The sequence below is a fragment of the Phoca vitulina genome, unplaced genomic scaffold (genome assembly GCF_004348235.1).
Source record: "Phoca vitulina isolate PV1807 unplaced genomic scaffold, GSC_HSeal_1.0 scaffold8, whole genome shotgun sequence".
Lineage (NCBI taxonomy): Eukaryota > Metazoa > Chordata > Mammalia > Carnivora > Phocidae > Phoca > Phoca vitulina.
The window spans coordinates 56,789,397-56,816,413 of NW_022589711.1; the positions used below are offsets into that span (position 1 = coordinate 56,789,397).

General features: G+C 40.2%; 1 protein-coding gene across 3 annotated transcripts; it reads right to left on the bottom strand.

Annotated features, from left to right (window-relative positions):
- Window positions 1-1,250: 1,250 nt before the first annotated feature.
- Window positions 1,251-25,472, bottom strand: KNG1 (kininogen 1). Of its 3 annotated transcripts, XM_032406175.1 has the most exons (11): window positions 25,281-25,472; window positions 21,266-21,376; window positions 20,208-20,292; window positions 18,517-18,689; window positions 17,543-17,650; window positions 11,367-11,451; window positions 10,124-10,296; window positions 5,242-5,349; window positions 5,038-5,124; window positions 3,489-3,566; window positions 1,251-1,454 (listed from the first exon to the last, which is right to left on the bottom strand). In XM_032406175.1, the coding sequence occupies exons 1-11, from the start codon at window positions 25,470-25,472 to the stop codon at window positions 1,374-1,376; spliced, it is 1,281 nt and encodes a 426-aa protein (XP_032262066.1). In that variant the 3' UTR covers window positions 1,251-1,373. The 3 variants fall into 3 exon arrangements, with proteins under 3 accessions (XP_032262066.1, XP_032262067.1, XP_032262065.1); XM_032406176.1 differs by lacking the exon at window positions 17,543-17,650 and having other exon boundaries at window positions 1,374-1,454; XM_032406174.1 differs by lacking the exon at window positions 1,251-1,454 and having other exon boundaries at window positions 2,414-3,566.
- Window positions 25,473-27,017: the final 1,545 nt, after the last annotated feature.

Sequence of the window (27,017 nt, forward strand, 5' to 3'; positions counted from 1 at the left end):
GGTCTTCATTTTCTCTCTCCACGTTGGTCCCTCCACCTCTTCACATCTTCCTATCACATTAGTCAGGCTCACTCACTGCTCCCCAAGTGACTGTGGCTTGGATTAAATGTCTGTTCTATGTGCTTTAGTCTTGACTGCCCAAAGTGATTGCAAGTTCTTTGAGGGAAAGGATTTATGGCTTTTAAAATTTCTCCTTTTCGGGACCTCGTGCTAAGCAAATGGAAGAGCCAATCCTGCACCTGACTCTATTACCCTGAGTAGTACCAGGACAGCGCCAGCCTCAATGAGCTATTTAATAAGGGTTTTTGGCTCGAGATAATGATCATCTTGGAATCAGAAATTATCTTGATGTGTTTTTTGTAATGACAACATTGATAACAAAGCCTCATTATAAAATGGCATAGTGTAGTTCAAAAGGTTTGAATGCCAGTTCTGTCACATATTAACCGTGTGACCCTGGGCAGGGCGCTGAGAGCTATAGTTTCCTCATTATAAAAGAAAGGTGATCACGGGGACCTCTGAGTGGTCGTGAGGATTAAGTTATACACCAAAAGGAAATTGTTTAGCACAGTAAATGGCTATCATAGGCATTTAATTCATGTGTTTTACTACAGAAAATTTAAAATCCCTATCACTTTCTCTTCTCCTGGATTTCTTTTATTTTCTTTTATTTTATTATGTTATGTTAGTCGCCGTACCATACATCACCAGTTTTTGAGGCAGTGATCCACAATTCATTGTTTTCATGCAACAGCCAGTGCTCCATGGATTTCTATTATCTCCTTTACCCAGATCAGAAAGTTAATTTAAAAATTTTTTTTAAACTTTTTTTGTGGTTAGATATTTTCTAATAATGAGAAGTTGGTAGACATCCCATTAACACAAGATTTTTTTCTTTTTGGTGACTATCTGGATCATAAAAAACAAGAATAAGACAAATTAGTCTTCAGTCTAGGCTGGGAATCAAGAGAAGGGAGAAGGGAAGGTAGAGAGTCCCTAGATTGCTGGTAGAAACATGACCCACTAACCGTTAATCTAACACCCATGATGAAGTCTTGGTGGTAAGGAACCTAACTCCTGCCTTGGTTAGCAAGAGCACTCTAGAGCTGGGCTATGAGTTTCCATGACAGAGCCATAGCACTGGCTCTCTGATCTACTGGACTTTGCTGTAGGATGGGTGTGGCCAAAAGAAGACCACCATGAATTCACCATGAATGAGAGCATCAAGACTGAACTTTATTTCACCCAGCAACAGAATAGTAGAATGGCATTCTTCTCTTTAACTTTTATCCCTTCTTCTTGTCCTTCCAAGCAGGGCTGGTGATAGATGTTGTTGGGGTTACCGTGGCAGGCATGAAGAGTCTGCCCACTGGTCAAGAGAGCTCGCTCTCAGATGCTGGCTCTGCCCCTGCCTCCCGAGGTCGGCCCTTGTACTCGCAGGGCGATAGGTGCCTCTGTAAGTATAGTAAAACTCTGTTAATCTGTTGTTATCATTCAATAAAAGAAGAGTGAAGCAACCATTTGACAAGATGAGACTTTTTCCTGACATAATTGGTTCTTTATTTAAAAGTATAGAAAATATTTGAAATGAAATAAAAACTCAGAGGTTCAAATGCGTCCCATAAACTGAAGTAGCAGTGACACATTCATCCACAGGTAAGTGTAGCTGTTTAAAGCCCTATCTTGTTTCCCTAGGCAAAAGCGCAGCAAGGGTTATAAAATACACACCTCCCTCATGTATAAGGCAATTAAAGACAATCATATTATTCTCTTTTGCAAAAACCAGTGCTCTTCGATGTCATAGCAAAAAGACGATATGATCATAAAGTGAGGTTAGAGAGGAATTTCCTCATAAAATTTCTGAATGAAATTTGCATCACATCCCATGATATTCCCTTGTCAATTATTTAAAAAACGTTTTCCTTGGCAAAACTGCCTCTATATTACTTCCTCTGCTTTCCGTCCTTATCATTAAACTCAGAGTTGCTGAAAGCTCAGGATTACTCAATATAGAGTGGGCAACAAATGAACAAACGGAGAACTCCCATTTGAAAGCCTTGTTGCAAAAGGTACTTAATGAGTAAACGGAAATGACTGACTTACAAGAAACCCTCTCACCTAGAAAGAGAATTATCAGGACAGCTTTGTCAAGTGGGAGTAACTATTTGATATACTAGTCATTCTGGAAACTGAAAGTCAATTAATTTACTTCCCCCTGTCCTCTCTTGGGCCAATCTGTCTTTCTTTCCTGCTATCCCTCTTTAACCTCTAGAGGTTTTATTATTTCTTTTCCCATTAAGAAATTCAGCATTCAGTCTCTTGACTTCCCTTATTTTCACATGTTCAGGGACCACATGCCAAAGTTCATTCAGAATGTCAATAATTGTATGAAAGTCCATGACATACATTTTAAGGTACACATTTGTTGTCAGAAAAGCAAATTGCAATAGGCCACAAGGCACATGAGTTTGTCCGTTTTCTGTGTTAGATCAGAAAACTTGCGAGGAAGACCCAGAGGGAATTTAGGATTCTGCATACAGTTTTACGTCGTCCATAGAGATTGACGGTGTCCCCATTGGGAGTCTCACCCCTTCTCTCTAAGCTGTTCTGAAGCTTCAGGGCTTTTGTTGTGTTATATCAGGATATTTAGACAATGGGGAGAGGAATGATGAAGTGTTAAAGACTCATGGCGGCATAAATTAAAACAAAGCATCAGTGAGATCGAAATCATGAAATTCTTTCACTTCCACAGCTGGATTCATTCCATTAACTGGCTTCCAGGGGCGTCCGGGACATCTGGGGGAGGTTTTTTCTGGAAAGTCAGATATCAGGTTAAATGAAAGGCTATTTGGCTCTATCTGGATGTCAGGGATCCAATCATCATCACTCTCTGTGGGAGCTGGTGGCTTAGGCACCACGGCTGCAATGAGATCTGAGTCCTGAAAGTCAGGCACAGCGGCCGCTGAATCAGGCTGGGCTAGGGAAGGGAGGGGCGTTGGCCCTTCTGTCTTCTCTTGTGTCTGTGCAGAAGACACAGTACTAGCTTCAGAAGAACTTGCCAAATGCTCTGTTTTCCAACCATTGTGCTTTCCATTGTTTTTTCTTTTATTTTTATACTTTCCATGGCCTTGGCCATGTTCATGTATATGTCCATGGGCTAGGCCATGTTCCCTTTGATGTCCATGGCCAAGGCCATGTCTCCCTCGGTGTTCAAGATCATAGGTAAGCTCCTGTGGATGTTCATGACCAAGGCCATGTTGCTTTTGATGTCCATGTCCAAGGCCATGTTGCTTTTGATGTCCATGGCCAAGGCCACGTCCCCTGTGGTACCCATGGCCTTGGTCATGCTCATGTTTATGGCCATGGCCAAAGCCATGTTTTATTTGCTTGTAATGGCCCCAGCCATGCCCATGAGTGTGTCCATGTTCTTTTCCTGAATCCCGCTCTTCATCTTGTACAGGTGCCATGGAAGTGTGGGGTGGACTTACAGTTGTTCCTTCTTCTGTTTTCTCCAAGGGTACTGATCGGAAAGGTGAAAAACCTGGAGGCCTTTTCATCAATATGATCTAAACAGCAAATATTAAGATGAATGCATTACTATGAAAACCATACTATCAATGAAGAAAGAAGGGACTGAGTCCTGGCAATGCTATCTTTGTTTACAATGGGGCAAATCTATCAGACTTTAAATACTATATTAATATTCCAGAGAGGATGATAATGAATATTTTTCCTCTTTGGTTGATTTTATAATTCGTGGTTATTGATTATTGTTCTTAATACTCTAAGCTGGAGAGTTTTTCCTTCATTGGGAAAAATTGGGTGGTGGTACTACATAATCTCTAGGGTACCTTCTAAGCCCATGGTTATGTAAAGCCATGACATATTATTTATTCATTGATACTCTTTCTATTAGCACAATTACTCTTTTTATCCTAAAAGGCGCTAAGTGGCTTTATGAGCTGAATATCTAGGGAGCATATAGCCACAACTACTTTGTTGAATTGAAACACATTAGGAATTGTCACCAGCTTGAAACGCAGTCTTTGTATAATGTTTCTATTAGACTCTGTACATACTGACACATGGCAAAAATGTAAATCAGGAAAAAGTAAGAAGAGGCAAATTGCACTGAAGATACGGTCTTGTGGGTTATTTCCACCTACACTTTCACTACCTGTGAGAATGTGATGGTCAGAGGCAGTGTTTGGTGGTACAAAGAACATGGTTTGGAGAGTCAAACAAGTCAGACCCTACTAGGAATCAGCATCATAGCAAATAGGGTGGGCTCTGATTTGATCTAGATTTGAATCCGAGCATCACTGGCTTCACTTTTCTCATCTGTAAATAGGATAGTAACAGCACCTGCCTCATAGAGGTATCAGGAGGGAAATATGTGTGAAGCTCTCAGTACAGTGCTTGGGACAGAGAGTACACTTGGTAATGTTATTATTCACCCTAGGACCTCAGCATCTTTGTAATTTTTAGGATGTCATCCTTGACAATGGGGAAAGTCTTACTTACTTCCCAGGGATCTTTTAAAAATTAAAAAAAAATGATGCAAACTAATGCTTCCTGAACTTGAACATGGTTATGACCTCCTCCCCCCCCCCCCCCCCCCCGCCCCAGGGATCATGTTAAAAATGCAGATTTTGAGTCAACTGATGTGGAGTAGGGGCTGAGATCTGCATTCCTCCCGAGCTCCTTGGCTGTGAGCAGTAAGCATGGGAGAGCAGGGCCTCGCCTCAGGCACACCTTGCAGGTGCACGGCTCGCATGGGCCTCCACAGCAGGGCCTGCACTTCACCAAGCGAGGGCCCCCTGCCAATGGGATGCTGACAAGGCATGGTAAGTAATTACAAGGACTGCTACTCTCATGTCTAGCCATAAAGAGGTCAGCACAGAAATGTGAGCGTTCTTCCCCATTTTAAGAAGATAGTCTCCCAATTCATTTAAATAACAGTTCACTTTCAACCCTCAAATATGACTTTTCAGAATGAGCAAAGTTGACCCGAGCTGACTGCAATTAGAATCATACCTTTTTCAGTGGCTGACAGTTGACAGTAGGGTAAATTTTTTTCTCCCAAGGTATCACAAAAACTTCGGCTTTACATTCTAGGATTTGCTATCCATGAAGACAGAAGCCAAAAGAAAGAACAGTGTTGTTCATGTGATGCTTAAACAAGTATAAAATATCAAAAAGGTTTCCAGGGAGCAAGTACACAGTTGCGTTACTACTCACTCCGTGTTTATTGATCTGGCAACTTTCTGCCAACTCTTCATTACTTTCCTTGGAACACATGGTTTCCCTGGCTATGAACGCAATAGAAAATTTCTCTCCAGCCACCACCTGGATAATTAATTAGCACAAAGTAGGAGCTTAATTAATATTGTATAATAAATCATATGTTTTCACTCTAAGAAGTTTTTGGGTAGAATATTGACATTTTAATTATATACTGAACAAATGCGAGTTACACAGAAAAGTACAAATGTTTGACAACAAAACTTTCAATTTGTGTGAGTGTGAATAATATTTGGCTAATGACTGGCCTCATTTCCTTTTCAAAATGGGGGTGGAAGCAAGCTATAATTTCTATTTTTATATTTTCCTGAGTTTTATTGTTTAACAGCTGCAAAAGTCACGAATAATTCAAGGGCTCAAATTGTAATAGAATCTAAGAAAAGTGGGAAGAAAAAGTTAAATATTTTTTTTGAAATGCCTTATCATCCTGCCAAATCTTAGGTCGAGAAATACTGAGTTGGTACCACTATAGAAATTATGTGATTAAAAAAATTATTTGGATTTTCGAGCCTGCTTCTATTTCTTTTTTATATTAAGAATATGCTTTAATCTCTAGCAACAACCGTAATCATTACACAATGCTGTCTTCCATTAAGCAATTTGTGGCCCAATTTTTTTTTTGGTCTAGAAGAAACACACCTCATTTATTTATTTAAGAAATTAGCTCATGTTTTTAAACTACTCTGACTTCAACAAAATCCCAGGGATGGCTTTTTAAGTCATTTAAAAATGCCATATCTTATAATTCTTACACCCTGAAAAATACACTTGATAAAAATGTTTTTAAATTATGTATTAAAAAGTTGATGTGGTTTCTAAACCAAGTTATTTGGTATTTAATTCTAGGATTTAAGTGTGTGTGTGTGTGTGTGTGTGTGTGTCATGGACTGACTATGTCCCCCACCAAACTCATATATTGAAGCCCTAACCTCCAATGTGATGGTATTGGAAGGTGGAGCCTTTGGGAGGCAGTTAGATTTAGATGAGGTCATGTGGATAGGGCCCTCATAATAGGCTTAGCATCCTTATAAGAAGTGTCTTTAGAAGGGTCTTATAAGACCAGAGCTCGCTCTCTCTGAAGTTGAAGACACAGCAAGAAGGTGGCCATCTGCAAGCCAGGAAGAGAGCCCTCACCGGTGAACCAAATTGGTTGGCTTTTAGACTTCTAAGCCTCAGGCAATGTGAGAAACAAACTCTTGTTGTTTAAATCAGTCAATCTTTGATATTTTGCTATGGTAGTCTAAGCCGACTGTGTGTGTGTGTGTGTGTGTGTGAGAGAGAGAGAGAGAGAGAGAGAGGGAGAGAGGGAGAGAGAGTGGGAGAGAGTGATTATGTAGCTGTCAAGAGAATACATCATACATATCTGTTGACCTAGAAGGATGACCATTATTGAAAAAATGAAGTTATAGGGTGATAGTACAATCCCATTTTTATAAAAGCAAACCTTAACAGTCTTCCCTATCTCTTTATACTTTGTAAAAACATGGGGAAAGCCTGATGAGAGGCAGATGAGGAAAGCAGAGTTGTAGGAAGAACTAAGCTCCTCTTCCTTCTTTCTTGGCATTGTCTTGCTGGGTAAGCATGGTTAAAATCTTAAGAGAAATATAATAATTAACTTATAAAACTCCAAGTGTATGTGTAAGTAGAGAGGAAGTTTCTAAGAGGGTTTTAGCATCTATACTTCGGTGATCAAAAATTTTCTTGCTCATTTCAGGGTATACTTTAATCCAATTTTTTGGCCTTAGAGTTGATCAATGTGATGTTGCTTAAGAAAGTTGACAACATATAATGTAACTGACAGCTCTCTTCAGGGTCCAGAGGAGAGAAATGAAAGAGACCTCATACCATCTTCTGTTTGAGGGCCTCAAGGTCACATCCATATATCACCATCATCATCAAGTGTCATTCTTATCAGAAGTCTTCCCTGCTGAAATCCACCCTGTCCAAGTTTTGTTTTTAAAATGGAGAACACTATATAGCAATATAAGTTCTAATGGCATTTAAAAATTAAAATCAATGAGTTAGACAGATGTAAATAGTCATCAGACCTGAGGATGAGGAAGGCCTTTCTTAGGGGAAGAGCAGAGGAAGGAAACCTAAAGGAAGGGGAAAATGTCTAAATTTGACTAGACAAAAATGAAAACTTATTCTCAAAATCACAGTAAGTAAAGTAGCAAGGCAATTTGGAAAAAATATGACATAGGATCAATAAAAAGTCTAATGCCAAAACAAATGTGCAAAGGACATGAACAGGTATTTCAGGAAAGAAGTTAAAATGATCATTTATCCTGGGAAAAAAAAAGTCTACTTCATTAATAACCAAGGATATGCATTAAAAAAGCAATGCAACATCATTTTTAATCTTTCATGTTGGCCAAGACGGAAGCCAGTGATGAGGCCTGCTGTTGGCCAGATGTGGGGAATATGCAGCCTCGATCACTGCTGGTAGGAATATAATACGAGATCATCAATCAGTGTCTTATACCCAGTTGGTGTGAATGTAAATTGGCATAATTGCAAATAGTTTTGTAATTTGGCCATTTGCACTAAGTCTTAGACATATACATATTCCTTGACATCTCCAAGATTTTGTCAGAGGAGAAGCTCCTCAATGCGCACACACAGATCCTTGAAGTATATTCATCTGAGCAGAGGCGGGGAGGAACGCTGACAGAAGGGGGGACAGCAGCAGCAGGGGCGGGGCCAAATAAGGGGCATGTGACGCAAACAGCAACCATTCATGTGCGAAAAATGGAGGATTTAAGAAGTTCACGGTTTCTGAAATAGGAATAGATATGCATCCACACAGGACTAAACACGCAAAGCCAAGGCAAGACTAAAACTGTAAAAGAAATCTTTAGCAATTTGGCAGATTGGTCATTTGGAGCTTGGCTCTTAGCAAATTCATCTCATGATAAATTGAGTTTTGGTAAAGGGACCGCTTCCACCAAGGCTGCCTTGAATATCTATGTCGGATCAGTCAAACGGCTCTCTCTTTAAACATAAGCATCAGTAAAGATCTATCTCTTAAAAGTAAGTTTGAAATCTTCACAATATTCCAGATTGATTTGGCAATGGAAGTTGCCTTCCATTCACAGCGTTACCTCCTGTGGTTCCCTGGCCTCCTTAGCATAAACAAACACGCACACACTCTAGAGAGTTGATTCACTAATTTACAGAGAGAACTGGAACTACCAAGGAGACTAAATATTCATGCATGGGAATGCGTGGTTCTCCTCCTGACAGCAAATGTTGGACCTGTAATAAATGGCAGGGCGCTGCACAACTCCTGCATCGTTAAGAACAAGGGACGGTGGGAAGAAAGCAGAGAGGTGGGGGCCAAGAAGAGTTGATGAACAGGAGTAGCATGGATTAGCGTCTTCCAGGAGGGAGCCCCATGCCGGTCCCCTGCCCGAGAGACCAGGGAGAGGGGGCCAGCCTCGGGGACAGGAACAAGCGCCTGAGTAGGAGACAGAGGGTCAGGTTTGATTTACTTTAACACTGTTTGTTTAGAGGTTTTCTTCCAGTCATAAAACTCGAACAGGAAATTGGAAAGATGAGCATAAATAGCCTATTGTGCCGTCACCTAAAAACCACCACTGTGAATAGTCTAAGGCATTTCTTTCTTTTTAGTATGTCTTCTGTACTTTTTAATAACACAAGCGAGGACAGAATGATTGTTCGGTTTTACGGCTTCTTGTTTTTCCCTGCATATTTTAGCACGAGTCATTGCCCACACCAAGAATGCCTCACAAAGATGCTTTCAAATTGCTGCTTAATCCTCCATTGTATGGATAAGCCAGATATATCAAATCACTTCTAGATTATTGATCATTTTGACAGTTTACTTTTTTTTGGGGGGGGGTATATAGTTAAAGCTACAGTGAATATCACTGTATATAAAGACTCCTTCTAGTTTATATTTCTAGAAATTAGAAATCTGATTCACTACTGAGCCAAAAGTATGAATTTTTTTAGTGCTATTTCTTTCACCAGATTATAAAGATCATGTTGGTGTGCTGTACCAGTTTGGTTCTCTTTTGATTACTTTTCTTTAGCTTGTATTTAGGGAAGCCAGTTTTGAGGTCTATCGTAGGACTCTGTCCATGAATACATTGGTTATAGGCTGCTGGAGTGGAAGGAATCTGGGCTCTGTTAATCCAGCCACTCATTTTTTTCAGATGGGGCCACAAGGGCTGAGTGAGTCTGAGTGACTCCAGGGTCACCCAGGACAGTGGTGGTGCTGTGGTAGAGCTGGGTCTCCTGACCCCCAGAATAGAACACTCCTTAGCTTCGACTGACAGGGCATGGAAAGAGAGATGAATCCCCAGAGGGTACATCTGTAGGAGGGAAGGGCACCCAAGGCAGGGGAGAAACGACATGCAGGTGAGAGTGAAGAATCTGGACAATGACAGACCAAAGGGGCTGAGCCCAAGGCACTAAGCGATGCTACAATGAAAATGACTCTAGAAACGCAGAGAGTAAGTCTTGCTTTTCCTAGCACTGAATTTTGTTAATTATATAATAGTTGCTAGTATTTACAGAGCACTTTGGAGTTTGAAAAGTGATTGACATATATGTTCTTATTTGATCCTCACCCCTATGCTTTACAGATAGAAAATGGAGAACGTGTTCTAAAGGACTTTTCCAAGATCACACACAAAGAATGCGGTGAGGTTGGCACTTGAAATTCAAATCTCCCAAATCCTATTCCCTGGGTATGCTGGTTCCCAATGCAGAGCCAAAGACAATGGCACAATTAGTCAGCAGTTCACACCTAGGTTATAATATCATTATTTTTGTAGTGTAATTTACAGACCTGTACTGTTGCCCTTTTCACACTCTCAATCTTGAAATAGAAAGTTCCATTATTCTCTGCATTAAGCTTTGTGATGGAATGATTCAGAGCCACCTCCAGCTCTGGGCTGTTGACCGGTATATCTGTGGGGCAGCCAGGGCAAATCTTAGAAGGTGGTTGTACAAAATCCTCCCCTGAAAGAAACAGGTTTTAAGTCAGCGTGTGCAGGGGAAGGAAAAGTCTAGCTTAGTAGCTCTCCTGCACGTGATCTGGCATCCCTTTACAGAGGGCCATGTGACAGCCCAAGGCTCAGTAGTGTGTAGACGTTGTCTATCTGACCTTCACCTTAAGGCCTCTCTCTTTTTCTCTTCTCAGAACCAAGTGTGTTAAGGAAAACCTTCAATCAGTAGGTATTAGTGTCTCAATCAATATGCTGTACTTTTCCTAAGTTTTTGCATTTTTGATGGAACCACCTGTAAAAAGCAGTGCTTAACTTAAAGGAATGACTCTCTAGTGGGAAAATTTTAAGTCCTATGATTCTGGTGAGCAGGCAGCTTCAGTAATGCTTCTCATCATGGAGTGCATACAACTATCTTCCAAGAATGAGAAAAGCCAATTCTTGGTATAAGAAATAAGGACTTGACCATAATTTTACAGTATTTCCCTTTCCCTCCCATTGTAACATGTGGGTAAAAAAAGAAAACCCAATCTTTAATTGAAAGGATTTTACTTGGGGCGCCTGGGTGGCTCATTCTTTAAGTGTCTGCCTTCAGCTCAGGTCATGGTCCCAGGGTCCTGGGATCAAGCCCCGCATCGGGCTCCCTGCTCGGCGGGAAGCCTGCTTCTCCCTCTCCCACTCCCCCTGCTTGTGTTCCCTCTTTCACTGTGTCTCTCTGTCAAATAAATAAATAAAATCTTAAAAAAAAAAAGAAAGAAAGGATTTTACTCTAAGTGGTTAAAAATGAGATGCAGCTTTCCCAATTTACAGCACCTGACATAAGGACATCTTGCACACAGGGAAGACCAGCTGGTGTTGTACCCAGAGGCCAGCCACTTCCCCTTGTAGTCACCATATTCCCTTCTGGCTACTTCCAGAGCAGTCTCAGCCGCACTTGCCACCGCACAGCTGGGCAGAGACGGGGTAAGTTGATCTCGGGAAGGTCCGCTGATCACACAGACTTTGTGGCCGATCGTGGAAACCAAAGCACAGTTCCTGTGAAAAGACTTAGCCCATTGCCAGGGACCAACATGGGTCATGTCATACCTGGATAGAGCTCACACTTCTGCGAGAAAGAAGCAATTCTTAGCTGAACATCCATGTGGGCGTGATCTGTACATTCACCGATATCCTAGTTTTTAAAAAGTATATAGGTACATAAAGTAAGAACATTTTTAAGAACCTTTAAAATAAACAACTAGTATAACTAAAAATAGGATGTTGACTTTACAAATCATCACATAGAAAATGAAAACAAAACATAGTCTGATTGCAAAGAGAGAATAAAAGACAGTTAACAGCATCTCCAACAAACACAAAGGCGCAAACCCACAGAAACGTGAAACAGGATGTTGAGAAGACCCAGTATAGAAATAATAACCATATAGGTGAACAGATAAAATTTTCTTTTAGCAAGGCAAAGACTTGTAGATTAAGCTAAAAACAAAATTAATGTATTACATCTTCAAGTATAATATATTATAATAAAAAAGGTTTAAATATAATAGATGAGCAAAGCTATATGAGGCAAATATGACAAAAAGGAGCTAAAGTATTATTAATATTGGAAAAAGTAAAAATCAAGGTAACAAAAAACTCACAAAGGTAGTAATAAAGATTATTTTATTTATATAAAAGATATAGTCTAGAAGCCCAGAATCAAGATACATAAAGCAGAAAACATATAGGAATAGAAATGGATAGAAATCATTGTGGTGGGAAATTTAACATACAACTATATATCTAAGACAGACCAGGTGGATTAAAAATAAATAAGGTCATAGGAGACTTGAATAACATAATATTTATTTAAATCGTATTCTCATATGACACACATGATTTAAAATGACACTTTCATAAGTATGATGCAAAATTTTTAATCACTTCCACACTAGGTCATAAAAAAGTCTCAATAAATTTATCAAATCAGAAATAATATAGGCCATGTTCTTTGGCCTCAGCACCAAAAAGAAAAAAAAACCTCCCTGAAAATTAATATTACATTACTTACATGCTTAAACAAATAAACAAATAAAAACTAACTACTTGGAAATATAAACACACTTGCCTAAATAGTTAGGGTTCCTTAGAAAAGGAAAAAAAAATACACAAAATAAAAATGAGAATTCCACATCATATTGCCAGAGCACCATTTAGAGTTAACTCGTGGCTTTGTATGCTTTTGTAATTTAAGGAGAGAGGCAAGAAACAAAACAAAACATCCCTAAGACTAGGTGTTTATCTCAAGAAGTTAAAGAAAAGAATAATGAACAGGCTTCAGGAAAATAAGAAGGAGAAAACAATGAAGGTAAAAGCAAAACTGAGAAGTTTGAAAACAGCACTAACGTTAAAAATAAATTCAAAAGATCATTCTTGGGGTGAGGAAAAAATCAAGTGCATAAAAAAGGCAACATAGCAAAGTATACAAAGAAGTAGAAAAATATAAGAGAATATTATGAACAAGTTTATGATAATTTAAATTCCAAAGACATAGATAATTTTCTGGAAAATTATAAATAACCAACTGACTTAAAAACAAGAAGAAAACTTGAATGGATCAATGACTGGAGAAGGAGAAAATGCTATTCCTACTCTAAACTTCATTCCACTTCTCACCTCCAAACAACATAGATATTTTATGGAAGAATAATTTTAAAAATTAAAGAAGTATATATATTTCATGTTGTATAAGATATTTCTGAATATAGAAAATATTGGCAAAGGTGCCTGGTTGGCTCAGTCAGTAGAGCATGCAACTCTTGATCTCAGGGTTGTGGGTTCGAGCCCACATTGAGTGTAGAGATTACAAAAAAAAAAATAAACTTCAAAAAATAAAATAGTGGGTGGGGGGGTGGGTTAGCCTGGTGATGGGTATTAAAGAGGGCACGTACTGCATGGAGCACTGGGTGTTATACGCAAACAATGAATCATGGAACACCACATCAAAAACTAATGATGTAATGTATGGTGATTAACATAACATAATAAAATAAAAAAATCTATTAGCTAAAAAAATAAATAAATAAAATAAATAAAATAGTGGCAAACTATTTTCATTCTATAAAATTATAACCCTGATACCAAAACCTGAAAAAATAGAATACACATACAAACACACACCTAGAAAACCATTAAACACCTTTCACTTATAAATATAGATGTCGAATTCCTAACCTAGAAATAGAATCCAAATGTATATCTAAAGAATAATTAAACTAAACAAATAGAGTTTAGTTTAGGAACCTAAAGATTACTTTAGGAAAGCTGTCAAAACAACATAACAGATTAAATTAGGAAAACATAATAGATACTTTAATATCTGTTCTAAACCATTTCCTGAATTCAACACCAATTCCTTATTTAAGAACAAAATGAAAAGAATAAAACTCTTTAAAGAACAGGAATGTAAGGATGCTTCCTTAACATGACAAAGAATGTCTACCTGGAACCCACAGCACATATTATGCATAATGACAAAATCTTAGAGGCTTTCCCAATATAATCAGGAATAAAACAGGATGGTGTGTGATGATCACTGTTATTTAAAAAATTATGTCTGTTTGTTTGGGTCAATTCATTAAAACATAGAACAAAAAAAATGAGCATCAGAAAAGAAAATAAAAGTATTTTTTACATAAGATATTATTGCATATCTAGAACAATCAAAAGAATCAATGAAAAGCTGTTAGAGCTAATAAGAGTTCAGTGAAGTTGCTGAATGTAAGAAAAATGCACAAAAAAGTATACATTTGTATCTAATAACTTATTAAAAAGAAAATAAAAACAAAAGGATTTAATTCCTGATAGCAATAACCAAAAACAAAAAAAAAAAACAAAACAAAACCTAGAAATATCATTAGTGAGCAATATTCTGGGTATATATAAAGAAAATCCCACAATTTTATTTTATTTTATTTATTTTTTTATTTTTTTAAAGATTTTTTTTATTTTTATTTATTTGACAGACAGAGACACAGCGAGAGAGGGAACACAAGCAGGGGGAGAGGGAGAGGGAGAAGCAGGCTTCCCACTGAGCAAGGAGCCCGATGCGGGGCTCGATCCCAGGATCCCGGGATCATGACCTGAGCCGAAGGCAGACGCTTAACGACTGAGCCACCCAGGCGCCCCGAAAAATCCCACAATTTTAGAAATACAAACTGAAACTTGTCTAAATAGAGATGTATACCAAATTCTTGACTAAAAAGACTAAATAAGAGTATGTATGCCACTTCTCCTCAAATTACTTTAGACATGTCATGGAATCCCAATCTATGTGACAATATAAGTTTTTCTCACAAACTTTTTCTAAGTTTGGTTTTGAAGATATAGACACTGGATAATAAATCACATATTTAAACTTTCTATGAATCTATGACTGCTAAAACATGGTGGTATTGGTACAAAAACAGAGAACAGATTTTTTGGAAGAGATTACTATGGAACGAAGGTTGTCATGAATTTATGTAGAAGGAAAGACTGTTGAGATATCTGGTTATTCTCTTTAAAAGATTGAAAAAAAAATCACAAGATACATCAAAATTAATTCCAGATAAGATCGAAAGTTACATTATAAAATACTGACCGTAGACAAACTAGAAGAAAAAAAATAAAGCGATTGCTGAGCAAATGGTGGAAAAATTCAAATGAAAATATTGGTAGATTTGGCAACCTGTAAACAAAAACTATTCGTAAGTCAGAAATACCATAATGAAAACTAAAAAGGAAACCCCTGAGAAAATATGACAAAGCACTGATACCTTTACTATAGAAATATGATTTTCCAAATCTTTTAAGATTTATTCCAAAGAGAAATGGGCAAAGAATATAGAAGACAATTTATAAATTCAATCCATAAATTTCTAACAAGATATGAAAATATAGTGGTTAAATAAATGCATATTAACTACATTGTTGACTGATAAAATGAAAACTAAAAAGGTTTTTGTCTACGAAATTAGCTAAGTTTTTTTTTAATCTCATGACTTTTTTACTTTTTTTTTTTTTAAAGTAAACTCTACCCCTAAGGTGGGGCTTAAACTCATGACCCTAAGATCAAGAGACGCATACTCTGCCAACTGAGCCAGCCAGGCACCCCTAAGGTTTTTTTTTAATACTGAATTCCATCAGGGGTATACATTGCTGATAGAATATAAATTGATGTATTCAGCAAACAACCTATATATATCAAGAGTTTTAAGAGCTTTTTGAAAAAACTGAAGTTTGGGGCGCCTGGGTGGCTCAGTCAGTTAAGCATCTGCCTTCGGCTCAGGTCATGATCCCAGGGTCCTGGGATCGAACCCCACGTCAGGCTCCCTGCTCAGCGGGGAGTCTGCTTCTCCCTCTCCCTCTGTCTGCCGCTCTGCCTACTTGTGCTCTCTCTCTGTGTGTCAAATAAATAAATAAAATCTTTAAAAAAAAAGAAAAACACTGAAGTATAATTAATATCCTATTAGTTTCAGGTGTACATCATAGATCAGAACATCTGGGGGGATGGCCTGGGAATAGGCAGTTTTTTAAGGCTAGCTGAGTGATTCTAATATGCAACATGACCCGAGAAAACTATTTATGAAACCTCTCAAATCAGTGCTTTTCAGACTTTAGCATGCAAATAAATCACCAGAGAATCTTGTTAATATGCAGATTCTGATTTAGTAGGTAGGGGTGGAGTTGAGTTCCTGCTTTTCTAACAGCCCCCTGGTGATGCTGACACCACTGCTCCTTGCAATACACTTTGGATAGCGTGCCTCAGACTATAGCAGTTGTGGGCAAAACATTTCATTTCTATTTCATGTCCTTGAACGATGCTAATCCCTCTGTGAGACAGGTGTTGCTATTCTTTTTTTTTTTTTTAAAGATTTTATTTATTTGACAGAGAGAGACACAGTGAGAGAGGGAACACAAGCAGGGGGAGTGGGAGAGGGAGAAGCAGGCTTCCCGCTGAGCAGGGAGCCCGATGCGGGGCTCGGTCCCAGGACCCTGGGATCATGACCTGAGCCGAAGGCAGACGCTTAATGACTGAGCCACCCAGATGCCCCTCCTTTGCCCATTTTTAAATTGGGTTGTCTTTTTGTTGTTGCAATGTAGGGGTTTTAATAATATATTCTTCATACTAAACCCTTATCAAATAAGGGATTATTGTGTCCCACTCTGTGGGTTGTCTTTTTACTCTCTTAATGCCATCCTTTTAATTTTTTCCCCGGTTATGAAATAAACACATGCTTCATCAGAGACCTTGAGAAGTACTGAAGAGTTCCAAAAGTATGAAGAATTAGAAAAAGCACCTAAATTTCCAACTGAAAATTAACTCATTTTATGTTTTGGCATATTAGTTTCCCATCACTTTTTATACTTACATTTACTTTATATTTTTGAATGACTGTATATATAGTTTTGTTCCCTTTTTTTACTTAACATATTATAGTCATTTTACTAGTCACTAAAACCTAGAAATGTAATTTTAATGGCTGCACATATTCTACCACAGATATACTGTAATTTACTTAACCATTCCCTACTGTTGAAGATATGTCACTTCCAATGTTTTTCTATTAATAATAATGCTGAAATTACTTCTGTCTGGATTTCTCATTTTCTTCCCATGTAACAGAATTCTAGAAGTTGAATTCCCAGGTTAAAGGGCTTGCTTAAAGCATAGTCTTCTGCTACTATGCCAATATCCCTGGGGAAGTCACCATGCCTTGGCCATCTTAACATGCACTAATGACTGCCACCTCGAGATACTCTCTTTTAACATAATTTTGGTTCAGACAATGGGATATCATCCCAAAAAGGGTCACTAAGGGATAGAGACTCGGGATGTGTTTATTGGAGATAAAGGCAGGGGAGGAAAGGTGAGAAAACAAGCAGAGAGGGACTGTTCTGGATAGAGCTTGGGAGTAAGGATATGGAGCACATGGGGAAGAAAAGGAGACAGGAGAGTGAAGGCATGAAAAGACAGACTTAATCATGGCGCCACTTAGTCTCAGGCTCTCCTAGTCCCTGCTTACATCTGTAAGTGCTCTGCTGGTGTGCAGATTCCCGGACTAGGTGGGAAGGGCAGCTTGACCAGTGTGTGAGCCTGGAGTTCCCAAGGGAATGTGAATCAGTGAATGTCATCTAACATCTTAGTGACTGAGACTTCCTACACAGCTGAGCGTTCCCTCACCTGGAAAGACTGGACACAAAGTGCTAAGAATTTTGTAATTAGATTTTTGCCTACTTACACCATTCAAAAGGGACTTGCAATCTGGAGTTAAGAATAGAAAATTCTCCTTGGAACAATTCGTTTGCGCAATTGAGTAAGTAATTTCATAGTTCCATCCAGCCACCACCTGAAACGGTTTTGGAGCAAATATTTAAAAGGCAGTTTAAACATCATTGACAGCATTATGAGGCGCAGAGAATGTCGCCTGGCATATCGTAAGTGCTCAAAAATATGAACGATGATTATTACTAGGCAGAAGTCATTTCTGAATAAATAGCAAACACTTTATGACTCTCACTCTGTCCACACAACCCCCACACCCTGCACCCCCACACATCTAACAACAGAAAGCAATATACATGTGGAGTTACTCTAGTTCCCTAAGTAAGACCTAGCAGTATTTCCTCGCTAGGCAGCAGGAAGAAAAGCTTCCACTGAATTTGTGAAATATTAGTAATGCTATTCGAAAGGAAACTTTCGAGCTTGCCTGACCTTTACTGGTAGAGCGTCAGGTTCCCAGACTGCCAGGCAGGAAGATTTCTCCTGCTTCATCCTGGACTAGTTGCACCCTGATACAGCTGGATACGGACATAATTGAGCAGAACGCAGGTCTCGCATGAAAGCAAATCGGAAGGTCTATTAAAAGCCGGGCATGTTACTGACCAGAGTGAGTCCTTCATAATTAGAGGCGGAAATACAAAGGACCTAGTCAACTGTCAGTAGAGGCTTAGTGAACTGAGGCAACGAAAAAGACCAGATTTACAAGTTTTTACTTTTTTTTTCCCCCCTGATGATATGGAACCTAGAATTTAGAGGATATCCAGAATTTTTAGGTATAACTTAATTTTTGGAGCCATGTTTGACTCATGATAGGTGGGTAATGATACAGTTTTCTTAAAGCCTTAAGGACAGAATAACTTTTCCATTTCACGGTCTCTGCAAAGAATACGTAATACCGACTACAGGTGCAAAATGAACAATTAAAGAACAAACCTGTCTGTGGGCCGTTTTCACTTCTCTAAGAGCAAAGAGGTGGGAATGATCCGTGTTGTTGTTAAAATGTTCAATGGCATGTCTTAGAACGGGTTCCAGGTCAGGGCTCGCAGTCGAGATGGGGTGCACACAGCCAAGGCAATCATACTGAGCTCTCACCACAGGGCCCTCGGCTTGACAAAGAGCAGGCAAAGGGGCAGCATTAATGAGTGAGACCTGCGTTTAGATACACTGCCCTAAATAAGTAAGATAATTTGGAAAGCCCTCATAAACTTTCCAGTAAATCCTAGTATGCATTAAAAAAAGAGGATGCAGAACTGCTCTCTAGCCAGAACAATAAACCTCTCATTCGCTTAGGAACATCTTACACACATACTAGTGTGCATAGTTATTTTAAATTTATTTAAAAGTAATTTTAAATTATAGAAGCAACATGGATTTATCCGCTTACAAAAAGTAAAACATTGGGGCGCCTGGGTGGCTCCGTCGGTTAAGCGTCTGACTCCTGATTCAGCTCAGGTCATGATCTCAGGGTCGTGAGATGGAGCCCCGGGTCTGGCTCCACACTCAGCAGGGAGTCTGCTTGAGATCCTCTCTCTCCCTCTGCCCCTCCGTGTCCTCCACCCCCCCCACACACTCTCTCACGCTCTCTAAATAAATAAATCTTTTTTGAAAAAGTAAAACATAATAGATAAATTATTATTATTTTTTTTTAGCACGAATTAAAGCTCCTCAAAGCCTGGTTCAGAGTATAATACATTTTGTATCAATTCAATCCAACCAACATGTTTTGCATCCGCTGTCACGCGCCAGGCGCTGAGCTAGGCTCCGTGGGTACACTAATTTGTTAGTAACGGTGGCTGTTGTGAAGCAGTTGGGCAAAAGTCAAGTGAGAGACAAAGAACTGCAGATGGATCATTTCAATATGATTTGGCCCCTCTGCCATTTTCGGAAAGGAGCCAATAAGGAGCCACTGCTCCATCCTTAGATCCCAAAGGAATTGTGTTTATTCAGCATCTACAATACCAACTCTGCTATTTAGTAGTTGTGGGATCTCAGGCAAGATACCTAACTGCGGTGGGCCTCAGTTTCTTACCTGTAAAGCGGGGATATTAATGCCTACCTCCTAGAGTTGGGAGGATTAAGTAAGTTAATATATGTGAAGCACTTAGAACTGTGGCGGGCAGTAAATGCCCAGTAAATGTTAGCTCTTATCACTTGTATCCCGGTTAGCCTTACTAGATGATGACGATGGGACCTTCAGAAACATCTTCCAGTTGCAGTCTACAACAACCCTCTGATGCAGAAATCGTTGTTATCCCTTATCCCCTTTTAGAGATAAGAGGAAAGCCGAGAAGGTGAGGAATTTGGAAAGATTCCAGGCCAAGTCCGACCTCAAAGCCTGTGCTTTTCTCCCTCCCTCTTGGTCTACAGTTGAAGGCAGTTATTGTGTCTTCTGGTCCCTTCTCAGAGCGTCTGCACATGCCCGCTACAATGCCGCAGTCAGGAGGAGAGTCGGGAGAGCGCGGAGGGGATGATTGGCCTGAGCTCGGCCCTGATCTAGGACTCTGCCGCTCCCCCACCCCACCCCCAAGGCATTGCTGGTGCCACCTCGGGGACGGGGACGGGGCCTTCCTCTAGGCTGTGCTCCTGACACCACAGAGAACAGGTTCCTTGTCCCCCAGGGCTACCTGGAGTGATCTGGCAGGTCTGCGTAGCCAAGGAGAATTTCATATTCCCTCTCTTCCCCACCGTGGCGGAGCATTCTCCTGTGGCCTAAAAAGAAAAAAAAAAAAAAGGAGAGAGCGAGACCATTTACCTTCACCTTTCAGATGGAGAAGTCCACCTAGTACTATGGCTCAATATAGCTTTTCCTTTTTTTTTTTGAACTTGCCAAGATTTTTTTAAACAGAGTTTTGAGACGCAAGAATGAAAGTTTTTGTAGCCTCATGATTATTTTGGCAAGGCACTGATTTCACGAGACGTTGGAGGAGGGGCAGTAAAAAAGGCGAGGTTTTAAAACAAGTTTCCTTTTCACCAAAATGGATGCAGTGCCTTAGAGCGAGGCTGCTAGACTCTCCTCTTGATTTTCCTTTCAATTTCGGTGTTGAAAGCGCGGGCAGGAGGCCAGTGTTGTGACACGCAGGCGTGGATCCCGGGACTGGGGAAAGAGCGGCTTCCATCGGGCCAGACGCCGTCCGCACTCGCCCCTCATTGAGGCAAACAACCAGCTGTGCTGGGCCAGGCACGTGCTAGGCGTTTGGTTAAGGTACGCATTGCCAGCAAAAGAAGGTTATTTGTATACGTGTCTCATTTCATCCTCCAACAACCTGATGAGGTCAATGTTATCTCCCCTTGAAGAGGCAACACGGAGGGAGGTTCTGGGGTGTCAGCTAGTGGGAAGCAGAGCCTATGCAATGAAAGCACCCATGCTGTCTCCTCAGCAGCCCTCGATCTCGGCCCAAATGTTGATCTGTGGTCTCTTTGGGACCCCGTCCCCTGCCCTAATTGCTCATTAGAGTCCCCGTCTCTTGAGAGGGCTTTCTCTATGTCTCACTGCTGGCCTCTTCGTGTTCTGACATAGAGAACGAGAACACGGACGCCGAGCCTTGGCTTTTCTACGCATTGAGGGTTTATGCGCATCCCTTACAAAGAGGCCTAACAATACTAACCATCTCCAGCTCTGGTGACAGAATCTGACAGTCTCGACAGAGAACACTGGGGGCTCAGGAACCATCAACCCACTTACAGCTTGTGCAGATTCTTTGTAGTCACAATCCTGCCAGGTTTTGCCACTTTGAACAGAACAATCTCCTTCCCTGATTTGGTACTTGAAGGAATAAAACGTGTCAGGGTCATCCTGAAAAAAACAACCAGAGACATATAACTGACCCAAGAGCAAATAATTTGAGTGAGATCTAATGCAGATATGAGTATCTGATCTTGATTTAATTCAGTGAGACCGAAACATTTCTTAAAAATACTTAAAGTTGGGGCACCTGGGTGGCTCAGTCGGTTAAGCATCTGCCTTTGGCTCAGGTCATGATCCCAGGGCCCTGGGATCGACCTCCGTGTTGGGCTCCCTGCTCAGCGGGGAGTCTGCTTCTCCCTCTCCCTCTGCTCCTCCCCCTTCTTGTGCTCTCTCTCTCTCTCAAATAAATAAATAAAATATTTTAAATATTTTAAATTTAAAATATTTAAAATTTAAAATATTTTCAATTAATATTTAAAATTTAAAATATTTTCAATTAATATTTTAAATTAATTTTAAAAAATTAAAATACTGAAAGTTATAAATATTTACTTGGAAGAGTGTTCATAATATATTTATAAATACATATTTGTAAGTTACAAAGTGGTATCTATAGTATTAGCCCATTTTTGTAAAAACCAATTTATAGGTACATGTATGATTCTTAAAAGTCTGGAAAGTTATGAAGCAAAGCTATTAAAATGTTTGTCTTTCGGTGGTGGGAGTACAGCTGCTCACTTCTTTAAACAAATGTTTGTGAGTTGTCTTTTTAAAAAATAAACATATTTCTTTTACAGTGAGGAAACAAATAAGAGGCCACTTCTCATTTTCAAAAAAATGTTATCTCTGGATGGTGGATTAATTTTTGGTAATTTCAGTATTTTTATTTGCCTTATTTTTTCTAGCATGACATGAGATAATAAATAAAACTTTTAAAGTGCAAGGCACTTTAAATACCTAACTGTGAGACCTGAAAATATAAAACTCCTAGGAGAAAGCACAGGCAGTAATTTCTCTGACATTGGCCTTGGCAACATCTTTCTAGATGTGTCTTCCCAGGCCAGGGGAACAAAAGCAAAAATAAATGATTAAGACTACACCAAAATAAAAAGCTCTTGCACAGCAAAGAAAACCATCAACAAAATGAAAAGGCAACCTCCTGAATTGGAGAAGGTGTTTGCAAATGATATATCTGATAAAGGGTTAGCATCCAAAATATATGAAGAACTTATACAACTCAACACCAAATAAAACAAATAACCCAATTAAAAAATGGGCAGAGGACCTGAATAGACATTTTTCCAAAGAAGACCTGTAGATGGCCAACAGACACATGAAAAGATGCTCAACATCACTAATCACCAGGGAAATGCAATTAAAAACCACAATGATATATCACCTTACATCTGTCAGAATGACTAGAATCAAAAAGACAAGAAATAACAAGTGTTGGTGAGGACATGGAGAAAAAGGAACCCTCTTGCGCTGTCAGTGGGAATGTAAACTGGTGCAGCCATCATGGAAAACAGTATGAAGCTTCCTTAAAAAAAATTAAAAATAGAAATACCATATGATCCAGCAATCCACTACTGTGTATTTACCCAAAGAAAACAAAAACACTAATGTGAAAAGATATATGCATCCATATGTTTACTGCAGCATTATTTACAGTAGCCAAGATATAGAAGCAACTCCAATGTCCATCAATAGATGAATGGATAAAGAATATGTGTGTGTATATATATATATATACACCTTGATGTATACATATATATATAATGGAATATTACACAGCCATACAAAAGAATGAGATCTTGCCATTTATGACAACATGGATGGACCTACGGGGTATTACGCTAAGTAAAATAAATCAGACAGGGAAAGACAAATACCATATCATTTCACTTATATGTGGAATCTAAAAAATGAGACAAATGGACAAACCAAAAGCAGAAACAGACCCCTAAATACAGAGAACAAACTGACGGTTGCCAGGGCAACCAGGTTGCCAGGGTGGGGATGGGTAAAATGGGTGAAGGGGAGAGGGAGTTACAGGCTTCCAGGTATGGAATGAGTAAGTCACGGGGATGAAAGACACAGCCTAGGGAATATAGGCAATGATACCGTCATCACGTTGTATGGTGACAGAGGGGAGTTACGCTTGTAGTGAGCATCGTATAGCATATAGAGTTGTCAAACCATTATGTTGTACACCTGAAACTAGTGTAACTTTGTGTGTCAACTACACTTCAATTAAAAAAAAGAAAGTGCAAAGGTGTTGAGTTAGGTGAGCTTTCCAAATGGGAAATCCTGGCATTCAAACAGCAAGGGACCAGAGAGGTGATGTTGTCCAGCCCATCACTTTGCAGGTGAAAGAAAGGAAGCCCCAAGTAGACGGGCAGGGCTGAGGCAGCCTGCACACCTTGAAAAGGCAGAACTGGCCCCAGATCCCAAGTCTCCTGACTCTCAGAGCCTGCTTGCATCACTTTATTTGCATCTGGGATGATTGAGTCAAACAACAGGGTCTCCCAAGTTCCTTCTAGGTCTCAGATTTTGATAAAGAAGTAGGCAGTAGTGGTATAGATGGTGCCCATATGGCAAAGTAAAGCATGATTCCATGGACATTTTAGAACAAAAAAGCACATTTGTCATGGATGTCACCCAACGAAGAGAACACCAATCAACTGTTGCTTGAGAGGACCAGGACCAAATGTCTACATCATTACGCTAGTTTGTGAAACAGAATGGCTCAATTTTACTTTCAGGAAAAAAAAAAAATCATGTCCCGTGGGCTTTTTTCTTTATCCTGATCATGTCAAATGACCGGACTTTTCTCCTCTGCCAAAGTAAACAGTTACTTTACTATGATAGGCACAGAGTTTTATAGTGAAACTCATTTAAACAAACTATCGAAAGACTAGTATTTTTTGAAATCACACATACTGTCAGGATTTGTCTCCAACCTGTGTGCATCAATTAGTTATAAAAAATATCAAAAACCATCTAGAACGTCACTGTTACCCTTGGTGCATCAGCCATACGGACTGATCGACATTTTGTCTAACGCATGCTAATCTCATTTCTGCCTCCTCTTAGATGTAACTCTCCCTTCCCCCTAGCTTTCTTGAGGTATAATTGACAAATGAAAATTGCATATGTCAAAAGTTTGCAATGTGATGAGATATATATACATATATACACATACATTGTGAAGTGATTGTCACAAACAAGCTGATTAACACATCCATCGCCCAATATAGTTACCTTTTGTGGGTGCGTATGTGTGGTGAGAACACTTAAAATCTAGTCTCATAGCAAATTTCAAGTATACACTACAGTATTATTAACTATAGTCACCATGCTGCATCTTAGATCCCGAGGACCTGCTCGTCTTATAACTGGAAGTTTGTACCCTGTGACCAGCACCCTCCGTTTCCCCCAGCCTGAGCCCCTGGCAACCACCATTCTACTTTCTGCTTCGGTGAGTTAGACATTTTTTTAGATTCCACATATAAGTGAGATCACGCAGTATTTGTTAGACATAAGCATTCCCTCCCCACCTGTGGTCTGGAGGTCTTCATATTTTCTAATGGGTGACCAGTCTAAGGGCTGGTCACCCAGTAAGTCCTTTTGTTGCGGTCCCATTGAGTTCCTGGATTCTCCCACTCTGAATAGTTTCTTTCAAATGACTCCATCTACCTTTGTCTCATTACACCCTGCTTTCCTGATCACCCAGGAAGCCAAGCTTGGCCGCCTGAGGACTAGTCATACCCTGCCCTGCACCCCCGGGGCCAAAGAGTGGTGTTGATCTTTTCTAAGAGCTGTAAGCTTCTACCTTTGCTTCTCGGTTCTTTGGTGATTGTTGTTGTTGTTGTTGGTGGTGGTGGTGGTGGTGTTGGGGTGTGTGTGTGTGTGTGTGTGTGTGTGTGTGTGTGTGTGGTGGGGGAGGGGCTGGGCTCCGAGTGACAGCACACATCTCAAATGGCCTCAAGGTAAGACACAGCTCACTCACCGTCCTGACGACCTCAGTTACACGGTACAACACAAACTGGTTGCCGCTTTGGTTTCTACTATTATATTTCTTCAGCGCAGTGTCCACCGCCTTAAATAAGTCCTCGTCATCACAGTCGATTTCTTGTGAGGACTCCTGGGTTAAACTTGGTAGCAGCCTGGAGCAGATAAAAAGCAAGGCAAGTAATTTCATGATTTAGCAGTCTCCCTCCAGAAGCCGAGGGATGGTTTCACCAAGATTCGGGCACCAACTTGGATGCCGATTTTAGCTATTCCCAGCCTTTTATTTCTGTACGTGCGTCTCTCTGCCTCAGCGCTCCCAAATCTGGTGGATTCCTGCCTGCCATACGCAATTCACCCTATTTCCAAAGGACAAATGGCTCTGTTGGGTTATCCAAGCAGATTTCAGGCTGAAACATTACAACACTGGGGTTGTTAACCTGCTTGTTTGCATTCAGAAAGCACGTGGGAGCACAGAGCACATTTCCAGGTGATTGCACAATGTTGTATAACAAATCAGAACAGAAACTATTAAAGAAGGAGGAAAAAAACACCAATCACCTGTTATTCCCTTTCCCAAATGACTTTCCCAAAGCCCTTTATGAAGGTCACTACATGGGACAACAATGTGACAATGAGTACAATGTACAGATACCTTTTAATCATTTCTTTGCAAGATATCTAGCTGCAGAAAAGCAGGCTGCTACCAATCACGTTGCACGCCTGGGGAGCCCATGCACAGGGATACAGTGCATGCCGGGAGTCCCACACCAGGACGCCGGTGCAACTAAAAGTAAAATATGGGCATCCTCTCTGGTCTCTGGTCAAGTCAGCCTCTCTCCACTCAATTGTATTGGTTCTAGAAAGGAAAATGCTCCCCAGGGTGGAGGAGACAGGAGACAAGCATAAGAAGAGATGTGTTGAGTGAAGCCCTGTGTCCCCCATCCTTGCATCTTGTTTCCGGTGTGGTGGATTTGGGTGTCTACTCACCAAACCTAAGGAACCTTTCTGATAAACCCCAAGATCTGATTCCAACTCCTCCTGCACTGTGCGCTGTTAGACATCTCCTCTCTCTTCCAGTTTCACCTTCTGCCTCTTTGTGGGCCCCTCCTTTTTCCCAGCCTAACAACCAACTTACCCACATCTCTTTCAGCCTTAGTTTTTTTTTCTTTCCCCTATAACCTCCCCCCCCCCCCCCGCCCCAGACACACACACACACACACACACACACACACAGACGCACACGAATCTACCTTCTGCCATCACTATGTACCTGCAATTGCTTCCAGTAAGTCAGGTAGCGAGCCCAAAGCTTTATTAGCCTATGTCTAAATGTTTGAGCCCTGACTTGGGAAGAAGGGAAAAGAAAGAGTATTTGATTGTGGAGAAAGAGTCCTCTTGGACCAAAACTGAATAAAGAGAAGTTACCTGAGACTAGAGCACCCCTGGCCTGGGGGGCAAGATATGAGAAGAACGATGTCTCTGGGTGTCCTGAAGCAGAGAACACCTCTGCCCTGCTTTCTGGGCATGTAGCCTGGAAGGCAGCAAGATCTCAGGGAGAATAGCCCAGGGCAGATATGTTCACTAGCAGTCTTGCAGAGACTCTTATACCTTCAGGGTGATACAGAGGTAGCTGATAAACTAAACCCAAAGAGGGATGTGTACAGGGTAGTAAGTATCCCTCAGCAGGAGGGAACCTAGTGGACCAAAGATGAAGACTCAGACCTCCTTCTCATGC

What these genes read in the sequence shown, in the direction of transcription:
- KNG1 (XM_032406174.1), bottom strand. Translation starts at nt 25,472, where the DNA reads ATGAAATTACTTGCCTTGCTTTTTATCTGCTCCAGGCTGCTACCAAGT. An exon ending in TGAAAAGGGCAACAGTACAG is followed by an intron (nt 5,350 to 10,123) that starts GTCTGTAAATTA and finishes TTAATTATCCAG; the next exon opens with GTGGTGGCTGGAGAGAAATT. An exon ending in ACTGTCAGCCACTGAAAAAG is followed by an intron (nt 3,567 to 5,037) that starts GTATGATTCTAA and finishes TTTGCTGTTTAG; the next exon opens with ATCATATTGATGAAAAGGCC.